The 12,543-nt window shown below is 34.4% G+C and overlaps 1 protein-coding gene and 1 pseudogene across 1 annotated transcript; one reads left to right on the forward strand and one right to left on the reverse strand.

Moving 5' to 3' along the window:
* LOC139858931 (uncharacterized) overlaps positions 1–12,543 on the forward strand; it is a 313,467-nt pseudogene that overhangs the window by 219,587 nt on the left and 81,337 nt on the right.
* On the reverse strand, positions 6,922–8,457 carry LOC139858793 (F-box protein CPR1-like). Its single transcript, XM_071847633.1, has 2 exons — positions 8,279–8,457; positions 6,922–8,192 (listed from the first exon to the last, which is right to left on the reverse strand). The coding sequence occupies exon 2, from the start codon at positions 8,139–8,141 to the stop codon at positions 7,026–7,028; it is 1,116 nt and encodes a 371-aa protein (XP_071703734.1). The 5' UTR covers positions 8,142–8,192; positions 8,279–8,457; the 3' UTR covers positions 6,922–7,025.

A 12,543-nucleotide genomic window follows, 5' to 3' on the forward strand; every position in this document is an offset into this window, starting at 1 on the left:
AAGGTTTTCCATTGAACACGCTAAACATATACTCCGTACAATATAATTTAGAATTCGCACCCTTTGATTCCAAAAATTGCATTTAGCATCCTATATTCTCATATATTTCTGGTCCATATCCGTTGAATGAATCGAGTAAATGGATATTCGTTGAATGTTATGTTTTTTTTTTTAAATATTCCTATTATGAAAGAAAATCATCAAAATATTTTTAACAAAGATGTGTAATATATGCGAGATAAACAATGTAATACTATTCACATAGTTGTATTTTTACAATATATATCTTCAACGACATTTTAATAGTTTATAGTGTACATATATAACGATATGTAAATCTCAACGCATATATTTAATTAAATATGTATATATATTTATATGTAAATATGTATTTCGAGTGGTAAATGGATATATCTATGGATGAGAAACTATCATCCATACCCGATTCACTACTTTTTCACATTATCAATATCCATATCCACTTATCATTCATATACATTTATCCATATACATTTAAATGAATCAGTCGGATACATCTGTCATCCATTGTCATCCCTACTCACAAGGCTACCCTTTTTAACGACTGACAGTATTAACAATCTATCCAACTTTTTGCATTACAAGAAAAATTTAACTGATTAAATAAAAGTGGGATTAGATGAAGTTGAATTACAAGTCCAATCGATCCAACAAACATACATCTTATTACTTCTAATATTTATTCATAGAAGATAAATACGTTTACATCATCTACAATGACTTGCTGTTTATTGTCTAATTTTATTATATTTTTATCATTATCATTTATCATCATCATCATCATCATTATTCATTCATCATTCATCATTCATCATCATAATTATAACAAGAATATAAATGTAGGCATACCTTTTATTTATTTTTTTCATCATATTTATCAGACCCTGCATACAGATATAGTTCCATACACGCATCATTGGTAGTTACTAAGCTGATTTTTATTAGAAATAAACAACCATACCCACAAGAAGCGGGCATGAAATACACCAACTCCAAAGATACAATGAATCGAAAACCATAAAACAATATAGATAAAAAAATGGTAAGAATGGATGACTTGCATCCAGTTTTGTTGCATCTCCCTTCCATACTCCAAAATTGGGGGACAACATTGATGTTCTGTTCGAAATCCAGATATGAGACAAAACACGGAGACTTAAGATTACATCTTTGTTCTAAAATTGATCTCATGTTCTCTTTCGTCACATGTATGAGAGACGATTGCTCCAATTCCAAAGAAGCCATAAAAGTGTGTAACGTGTAGCCAAATTCACCTTGTTTACAGTGCTCGATCCGAGGTTGATGTTTGCAAGGCTGATGGAGTTGCGAACTCCATTCGGGACTGGGGGGAAGGGTCATATTCCACCAATCTAAGAAGGCTCTCCTCCAAAAGGGGTAAAATGAATCGGCACCGAGTAAAAAGATGATGGATGGAGATTCATTAGACAAAATGGGCATGAAACCGATTGCATATCAACACACCTATTTAGTAAATTTGGTCGAGTCGGGGTAACCTATCCAAGTTGAGTCTCCACACAAATACATTAACCTTTTTAAGAGGCCAATTAATCCACCTACGAGCCCAACGAATACGAGTCGATCAGAGCAGAAAGTTTGTGCACCGAAAAGTTACCATTACCACTTAGAGACCACTTCCAATTACTTTATATAGACACCCGATGATGTGGAACCGAATTAAAAGAATCAATAGACGACCCATATTAGTTAGTTACGAATAAAAGAGTCATAGATAGTCTAATTTTGTTTATTTAATAGATTATCTTGTTTTCTTTAATTAGATAATACGTATCTGTTTCCTATTAAGAGTCAGAGTCCAAATAGGATTAGCCTTGGAGGATAAGTCATTTTATTATCTTTATATATAGTTGCATATGTACGCACAACGATATCCACCTCTTGAATTAATAAAAAGTGTTTTGAGTTTATACTCTTCTTGTTTACGTAACATTAGTTTTACGTGGGTATTTACCCGGATTATTTCACGTTTGTGTTTTAATCATTTGTTGCGAAGAGCGTTTGTCTTCCAACGGATCCTTTGATCCTTATCAATTGGTATCAGAGCCAGGTTACTGATGTGGAACCGAATTAAAAGAATCAATAGACGACCCATATTAGTTAGTTACGAATAAAAGAGTCATAGATAGTCTAATTTTGTTTATTTAATAGATTATCTTGTTTTCTTTAATTAGATAATAATACGTATTTGTTTCCTATTAAGAGTCAGAGTTCAAATAGGATTAACCTTGGAGGATAAGTCATTTTATTATCTTTATATATAGTTGCATATGTACGCACAACGATATCCACCTCTTGAATTAATAAAAAGTGTTTTGAGTTTATACTCTTCTTGTTTACGTAACATTAGTTTTACGTGGGTATTTACCCGGATTATTTCACGTTTGTGATTTAATCGTTTGTTGCGAAGAGCGTTTGTCTTCCAACGGATCCTTTGATCCTTATCAATTGGTATTCAGAGCAATCGATCCAATCTATCATAATTCCAATTAGTTGGGTTTCTCCCACGTTTGGATTTTGATAGTTTATCTCACATATCTTAATTCGATTACTTGGGTCTCTCCCACGTTTGAGTTTTGATATTCTATCTAAAAAAAAAAAAAAAAAAAAGAAAGAAATCGTACTGTTCATCGCCGGAACACTGTTCACGCGACTGTTCATCGTCAGAAAACGCAGCAGAATACTATTCATCGTCAGAAAACGCGTCAGAAATCAATGTTCACGTTACTGTTCATCCAAATTTTTTTTTTCCTTTTCTTGTTCAATGGCCAATAAGGGTAATCAAAGTCGCGATCTCGCTACCGCCCTAAAAAGACTCAAGAACACGTTAGATATAGTTAACAAATCCAATGAACGTGCAAAACAACGATGGCTTGAAGAAGAAACCCGAAGTGCTACTTATGATGCTTGGGTCGAATCACAACAATACTACCAATATGGTGTACCTCAATACCACCAGCGCCCTGTTTACTATGAGCCACAACCCTACCATCAACTATACTATCCACCACTGCCCTACTATCATCCATACTATCAACCGCAACTCTACCAGCAGAGTCAACCTGTTAAGGAGAGTCAACTTGATCAACATGTTAAGGAGAGTCAACTTGAGGCAGAAAATAATAAAATAGTTGAAGAGAGTCAGCTTGAGGCAGAAAATATATCCTCGTGTCCAGAAAAAGAAATTATTTTGGAGGAGATGCAGAATGATATAGTTGTTAGTGTTGAAGAAGATCCAAATTCGTTAGGCTCTAATTTAATAGAAGAGAATTTATCCATATGTAATTTAGCCGCGAGTTCGGAAGGTATCCATGATGAAGGTGTAGTTGTAGAGATTTCAAAAGATTATGGAGGCAAGAAAATATCATATGCTTATTTGAATAACTCCATAGATGCAAGTAAGAGTGTTAATAAAGGAGATTTGTTCGTGTATAAACCGTGCATTGAGAACTCGAGGTCGAGTTCTTTTCGAGAAGGGGAGAATGGTAAAAGGGTTTTAGAGCATAATAATTTTGAAAGAGATCGTCGCAAACAAATTTGGAGTGGCAACAATGAGTTTGTCACTGATGTGTTTATCTTTGACCCGGGCATATTATTTTATTTGAGTTGTACTGTCCACCAAGTTGTCATTTATTGGTTTGTTTTTGATCCGGGTATATCATCTTATTCTAGTTGGAACTCGAGGACGAGTTCTTTTAGGTGAGGAAGACTGATGTGAAACCGAATTAAAAGAATCAATAGACGACCCATATTAGTTAGTTACGAATAAAAGAGTCATAGATAGTCTAATTTTGTTTATTTAATAGATTATCTTGTTTTCTTTAATTAGATAATACGTATTTGTTTCCTATTAAGAGTCAGAGTCCAAATAGGATTAGCCTTGGAGGATAAGTCATTTTATTATCTTTATATATAGTTGCATATGTACACACAACGATATCCACCTCTTGAATTAATAAAAAGTGTTTTGAGTTTATACTCTTCTTGTTTACGTAACATTAGTTTTACGTGGGTATTTACCCGGATTATTTCACGTTTGTGTTTTAATCGTTTGTTGCGAAGAGCGTTTGTCTTCCAACGGATCCTTTGATCCTATCACCCGATTTGTCGTCGTCGTCGCCGCCGCCGCCGCCGCCATCATCATCATCATCGCAGCACGAAGATTCCGGGAGCGTATTATCATCATCATCATTTAGTTTTTGAAAGTTTGAACTAAAAAAGTCAACTGCCCTCTAGTTTAAACACCACCTTTGAATTCCAGATCGAAATAATTCCCCCTGAAGCACCAATTGATGGTTTACCAACAAATTCAAAGTTGCTGTCTATTCCTTTTATGTTGACTTTAAAGAACTGAGCGAAAATATTGAGGGCTGCAAACCGCTGCAACAATGTCCTGAAATTTTTGTGCATTAATTTAATGATGATGATGGGTACATAATGAATGAATGAATTAAGGAAGTATACGGTAGTTGTAAAGTGATCTTTCTTTGTTTCATCAATGAGATTGCCGCGGTAGTAACAAAAAATGGCGTGACAATCTTGTTTCTTCTTATTCATTCTGTTCTACTACTATTCACTGCTTGTTGGATCCTCTGCTTGAATATTGAATATACGCCAGCAAGCTTCTTCAAACGCACATATATAAATCTTGCTTCAATGAAGTTTTTAATCTTGCTTCGACAAAGATGGGTTTGTTTCCGACGAAGGAATCGCCAACAGGTCTACTAATCTGACCAGCGACACGATCAGTTCCCTTTGAAATAAATATTTGATGAGCATACTTCAACCACAAAATGTGTGGGTTAAATAAAGATCAAACACAAACAACAATTGTATGGCACCATATAACTGTTATCCAGGTTGACCCCTGACTTATTGATGAATATCCCCCAGTATTACGTCTTCGTCGATAATATGAACAAACCCATCTTTGTCGACAAACGTTTCGTCATTGTAAATTTTAGGAAACCTATTTATTTGAACACATATGTAAAACTACTAACCTTGAAAATTAGATTGCTAAAAATACACACCAGAGTTGGCTAATAACGACGATTCAGCCACAAATTTTGTCGCAACAAATCCCAGTAGCATCAGTTTTTGGATGCCCTTCTTTACTTGCCATAAAAAATTCAGTATTTAACAAACTTTTAGACCATTCAATTCAATTCAATTCAAATAATAAGATACCCTTTTAGGAAACAAATTCATAATCAGATAACATCATCAGTAACCATACAAAAGAAGGTTAGAACACAATACGAAAAATAAAATAAAAAAATAGAAAACACTACCTTATAAGTTATAACGTGAATATAAAACAATTAAGAGCAATAATCTGCATACCAGAAATAAAGCCATACCGAACATCCACTACATGTTGTAATCGAAACAACTAAGCCTTTTCAACATAAAGTCATAAACACCAAAACATCTGAGAAAGTTACCTTAAAATCTACACACCAAAACATCTGAGAAAGATTATTTGCATAAAGCGAAAGTAAAAAAGATAACAAAAATTATCCAAGAATATGAAAAATACTGAATCAAACACTTTAAAAAAGAAGGAAAAAACACAATTACGCAACATCGAAAAACAGGCAGCAAGTCAGTAACGTAAACAATACTTGTGTTGCATGGAGTTGGATGATAAATTAACAAACCGTAAATGCGCATACAATTGAAAAGAGAAAATAAGGACAGTACAATAACTAACCTGTTCAGTCGAGAATTCCTTCAGCAAAGAAGATGACGCTTAAACACTTTTAGTAAAAGAACAAATTAGAAACTGCTATCTGTTAAAAAAAAAATAATTATAATATACCTGACCTGCATATATGGAAACATAACAGAACCGCACGTGTATTCCATTAACTATCTGCTTCATGGGCTGGGCTAAAATAACAACTTTCTGCTCCATGGGCTATGTTATTACCGGGTCATGTCGGCTCAAATACACAAAACTCTTTATACAGTAGAAACCGCCCGCATGGACCAATCACGTTTCCGCATTCTTATGGAAATTAGAATATATACAATTACAAATATAAATAATGGTCTCTTGCCAGTTGAATATCACATTAGTTTCTGATGTGAAAATTACTTTTACGGGCTTCTATATGTGAAAATTGTTTGATCCTAGATGTATATGTATATAAGTATATTGGTGGCTGTTATCAGGCATACACTTACAATGCGTAAGTATTGTAAGCCAAGGTGAGAAAACGTGGCTGCAGCTCATCAAATACAACATCTCTTTCATGTTATGTACAATACCGTATAACTCGAAGTATTATTTTGTCGTGTAACAAAAAAAAAAAAAAAAAAAAAATACAAACACATCTGAAATGAATATATGGGGGCTCTTATGAGGCATACCTTTGCACTTATTAGAAACTGTGGCCGCAACCCACCTTTTAAAGCCACAAAGCTCAACTTTTTTTAAAGACTATCAGTATTAACTAACTAAAAATAGAATGTAGGATAAAGAAAAATTAAATGGTTACATTCTTATATATTTCTAGTTCACTCAAAGCAAGTAAAAGGGTGTCTTAATGTATCAAAGCTTGTTCTTCATTCAACGAATTCATCGTCATAGCAGGCTTGCACCATGCCACTGTAAGTACACTATCACCTTCGAAAGGATCGGTTAATAGTTTGTAACTCGTTGACAAAAGTATGTACAAAATTTCAACATTAAAAAGTTGAATATCACATTAGTTTGAACTTAAAGAAGCAGTAGTTTGGTGAATAGGATTAGATGTGATGATGTTCTATGTTATACATGTGAATAAGTAGAGAAGGATACACCATATCGTCATTTATAATGGCCACATGTTCATAAATTTTGTCATTCATAATATCAAAAATATCTGATAACATGTTAGATATATATTGTAGATCAAACATACTGGAACCATACACTTTACTGAAATAAAACAAGGGTTGCTCTAACGGAAACGTTCAAGCGATTCAAGAGTTTCAACATACGTACCATACACTAAGAATTCTTCTTGGCACCCTTCAACTGTTATACTTGTGAATCTTTTTTCATCCATATCGTATTTAGAAATAGAAATTTCATCCATACACTTTGTGGCCAACAAAATATCCCGATTACTAACTTGAGCAAAGAATTCAAATTCTGTCCTCATATCTTCTTCAAGAACATAACGTTTAGTCCAAGACTCGGGAACCCCATACTCCTCCATCACCCATAATTCATTAATCCATTCAGAAGCATAAGTTTTAGCACGCATAACAACAACTAATTTCCCATCAAGAACACGGAGCTCAGAAAAATCCCATTGAACATAATTAGTTGAATCAGGTAACCCAATCTCATGAAATTTTTCATCCGCTAAGCTAAATACAAAAATAGTATCTTTTAATTGTCTAGTTGTTACTAACCAGTGAAGATTATTGTTTAAAAGTGGTACCCTTGAAAGTTCAGGACAATCAACATAGTAAGGTAAATTAGACAATGACATGTTCCAGGAATTGTTGCGTAGACTATACACGCTTACAAATATGCTGTAAGAATCAGAATTAGAATCGCTCATACGAGAAATGGAGATTACTTTATAATCATCGGTAGAAGAATCATAACCAAATCCATACAAATCATTGTGACGTTCTCTACCAGATTCTGGAACTTCAAAGGTCATTCGTGCGATTGGATTTACTAAACAAAGGTTATAATCAAAATCATAGCATAAAAGAAGTCCGTTGCAAGACCCTAGAATCTGAAACATTGGTACCTGAAAATTCAGGCTTTTAGCGGTTACTGTGGTTAGGGTATTAAGTTGTGCTAGTTCCAGAGAGTAGAGAGACTCACAATCTTCCGAAACTAAAATCAGGTGAGTGGGGTTAAGATTGGGGTTGTTTTTGGTGTAGTTAAGAATGTGGGATTTGATAAAACTGGGACTGGAAATCAGTGAGTTCCATCCTTTTGAAACCGATTTGAAACGACCTAGAGATTTGGGTGGTAGAAGAGGAAGAATTGATTCAATTAGATCATGTGGAAGCTGGTTTAGGGCACACATTTGGTTAGCTGAGTCCGACATGATTTGGGCGTAACAATGGTGAAAATGGTAGGGTTACTGCTTCGCCGATCACTAATAAAAATAAAAAACACTTACAACGGAAATCGAATCATTCAAAACAATAATACCATGGAATGTACAGTAGCGAAGATACCAACCTCGAAATCCTGAAATAGTTGCATCACAATCGTAAAAACAAAACCCTAATCTGTCTTCCCAATATCCAATTCGTCACGATAAGAAGTGAAGAAGATAACGGTGGTTAGGCCGGCGACGATGGTTAGCCCGATGAAGATGGCGGCGACGATGACAGCGACGATGGGGGACGTGTGATAGATTGGAACCTTTGAAAATGAGTAAATTTTGTTAGGTGATGACAACCATGGGAACAGTGGCGAGTTTAGTTAGAGACAAGTTGAAAAAGACGCGAGACGGGACCGAAACGGTAGCGACCTCAAAACGTCGCAACGGAAAAAACGGGGCCGAGACGGGGTCGAAACGGATGTTGACTTTTATATATATAAATATATATGTACACATATTTTAGAGGTAAAAAACCTTTGTTGACAAGTTTGTACCTATAATTGCTATTAGGTTAATATAATACAAAATGGAATATTAAACTAAGTAATTTTGATTGATTTGACCGACTTATGACCGATTTTAACAGAATTTATGACTTTTGACCGGCGTAAAAACAAAACCCTGTCTGTCTTCCCAATATCCAAATCGTCACGATAAGAGGTGAAGAAGATAACGGTGATTAGGCCAGCGACGATGGTTAGCCCGATGACGATGGCGGCGACGATGACGGCGACGATGGGGACGTGTGAGAGATTGGAACCTTTGAAAATGAGTAAATTTTGTTAGGTGATGACAACCATGGGAACAGTGGCGAGTTTAGTTAGAGAACGCGGTGACCAAATTTTTTAATAGAAAATACCTTAAAAATAAAAGGGAATGATTCTCGCACACACTTTTTTTTTATCCTCACACACCTATTTTAACCTTTTACTCTTCTAATAATACTCAATTGGTGTGTGAGGATCAAAAAAGTGTGTGTGAGAATCATCCCCCAAAATAAAATTGTAGTATAGACACCACTAAATTTAAACTCCAGTACCCGTATATTTTTTAGATTTATATTTTTTTCTTTTAAATTGTATAGCACACCACAAAATTTAACTACTCGGACTCCTTATATTATTCAAATTTGCAGTTTTTTGAAAGTAAACTACCAATAAAATAGCATTGAAATATATTTAGTACTAAAAAAAATTTAATGACCCATTGAATTATAATCCTAAAATTGCCACTGCGTGAGAAGGATCGAGAAAAAGCAGGTGAAGAAAATGTTGGGGTTCAATTGATACGGTGGAAGATGTCAGAATGAAGTAGAAGGTTATAGAAGGATCATAAAGGTCAACTGGTACGCTAGGAGTAAAAAGACCACAATACTCTTAAAGAAGAAGGTTCCAGCCACTGGTAAAAAGTCGATACTACCCTTTAGCAATATAATAATGTTGTGAATAGTGAAAGTATATTCTCTAGTGATATATATAATGATAAGGGTTCGCCTTTGCCTATTAATTTGGGGTGTTCTGAACGCAATAGCAACGCGAAAGATATAGGGATTGATATGCCATTATGCCCTCCTGTTCTGGGCCGATTGAATCATTTCCTATTTCCTTGGGCCCATTAGAAGCGGCACCCAGTATTGGTGATCTTGATGGGCCGAATCCGAGTGTGGTTAAGGGCCGAATTTGTTTCAATTATGTGGCGTCCAAATTTGATAAATATATAAGTAAAAAACCTTTTGCTTCAAAATCAAGCGGAGAAGTTGTGATAGAGTCTTTTCAGCGTTCAAAAATATAATGGATAATATAGAGGGTGCCCAAAAAGGCATTGTTATTAATTCTAGTGGTTCGTCTACCGTATCGGTGTAACCTAAAAAGCCAAGAAATGAGTGAAAAAAATTGGATCAATGAGCGGAAATGGAAGCTTTCAACGTTTTTATCAAAGATGCTTGAGCTCTGTGTTTGTATGTGGAAGGTTGTTTTTTTTTCTTTTTTTCTTTTTTGTTATTTAAATTGGATCAAGTGCACAGGGCCCAATATCCTAAGGGGCCCAAAATAGTGCAGTCCATATTAGTATCCAGTTCCTATGCTGCTAAGGGCTAATGTGAATATAGCCCAAACATAAATAATGTCAAAGAAGCCATGTAAGTATGATACTCCATATATAAAATCCATTAATTTTTTTCGGTACTATACAAGTGGGACCCCATTGCTGTGCATCCCAAATTTTCTCTTCTATTTATATTGCTTTTCAGTTGAATTTTAATCCAACACTTATTACTATCGAAACTTAAATTTTAAAAAAGGCCTAAAATTAAAAAAAAAAAAATATATATATATATATATATATATATATATATATATATATATATATATATATATATATATATATATATATATATATATATATTATATACATTGCTTTTTCCTGTATATCCAAGTAGACAAAAACTTCATAGCCATAAAACAAAAATGATTTGTTCTAATATATATTGATAGCTTTTTTGTATTATTTGTATATGTATATGTATGTATTGAAAAGTTTAACATTTATTAGGGCCCTATTTTATATTTCGAACAGGGCCTCGTAAATTAATGAGACGGCCCTGGTGGAAACTAATAACAACCCATTGAAACCAACAAGAAGACTAGCATTTGGCATTTGCACTCTTAGACTACTTGCAAATTCTAATGTTGCGGTTTCACTAGCTGATGACAACGGTTACTTATTGGCTCAATGGACCCGTTCCGACACCACGGGCTTCAAATAGTAAGCGTTCAAGTCACACCCCCTCTTGATAGTTAATTGCTACATTTGTCTTACACAAATAATGTTCACTTTGACTTTTTAAGTCAAACCTTTCATTTATACGGAGTATGTAACTTTGGATTATGGCAAACAGTTTTCAATTTTAAGGTACGTATTACGTTTATGTTTAACTGATCACATAAGTGTAAACATTTTTTTAAGGTAATCCAATATGTGTTTTGTTTAAATTTTAAGAATTTTACTTTTAAAGTCAAGTCGTGTCCACTTTGTTTAATAGAATATGTCCACTTGTTACAGTGATTAATAATGTGGAAACGGGAACACAGTGATTCTTAAAGACTGGTGTGTACATAGCCAATATAGGGACTAAAGGACGACAATTTCAGCTAAAGAGTATGCATTTGATCTTGAAGGATAGTTTATGACCTCAAAAGTCAAATATTACCTATTTTGACTTATGGATGATTGAAGAATATTTTGACAGCTAGAAGATGCGGTAGACAACTAGATCTCCCAAAGACAGAATCATTGTATAAAGACACAACAGTTATTCTTCATGAAGTTACGACTAAAATGGCGTAAGCCTTGTAATGAAATGAAAAACACCTTGTATTAATAAGGAACTTGTAATGATCCGTACTGACTATTATGTTTGTTCATCAGTCTTGATGTCTTGATATATCAAAGACTGTATTCAGCTTTATCAAATACCGTTCACAAATAGACCGCTTCCTTAAAACAAGTAGAAAGTCATAAGCGAAAGTATGAAATTCAGCGCTGCGAGTTCTTAACCTGGTTCAATCATAATAATATAAATGATGAAAGTTCAATCTATAAAATTATAAATATTGGTGGTTTCAGACAAGAAGGGAAAGTGGGATGGTTCAAGAAAATAGTAATGGAGGAGAATCCTATTGTTGCTGCAATCCAGGAAACAAAGTGTAACAGACCACGTCTTCAACAAGTTGAATCCAGGAAAATTACAAGTGAAGAAGCTGTTCACCGAGGCTGAAGTATGGTCTGCGGTTAAAGGCTATGGATGGTCAAAGGCCCCTAAAGCTTTAAACTTTTTAGAATGTTTTGACAGGTTATAAAAAGTGATTTAGTGAACAGATGGTTATATGAACAAAAATGTCACAAATTTCGCTTACCTCAAGTGTCACCTTTCGCTGCAATAATTTGTGGCTTCCTCTCTCTATAACAGCATAAAACTTATTAAAGCTTTCACTGTGTCTACATATTTTGGGGTGTAAGGAGGATTGTTTGAAGACTGATTGATACATGACACGATCTTATGTTCTCCTTCACCAATAAGGTTTGAATCAGAAAGAATAACCGTCAAAACATTCCCAACTGGGAACAAATTTCATGTAAAAAGATCATGAATTTATGAAGTTAAAATCATCTTTATGGGCTTCTATTTGTAAAAATTGTTTAATCTTAGATGAGAACATGGATACCATAAATTCTGGAGTAGTTTTGTTTATTAAAAACCCGTGGATTGGTTGAAACATAAAGGACCTGCTGCTGATTTTTGTGGAAAAACAACAAGCTCATCTGAAGAACATGCTACAGG

The sequence above is a fragment of the Rutidosis leptorrhynchoides genome, chromosome 7, assembly GCF_046630445.1.
Source record: "Rutidosis leptorrhynchoides isolate AG116_Rl617_1_P2 chromosome 7, CSIRO_AGI_Rlap_v1, whole genome shotgun sequence".
Lineage (NCBI taxonomy): Eukaryota > Viridiplantae > Streptophyta > Magnoliopsida > Asterales > Asteraceae > Rutidosis > Rutidosis leptorrhynchoides.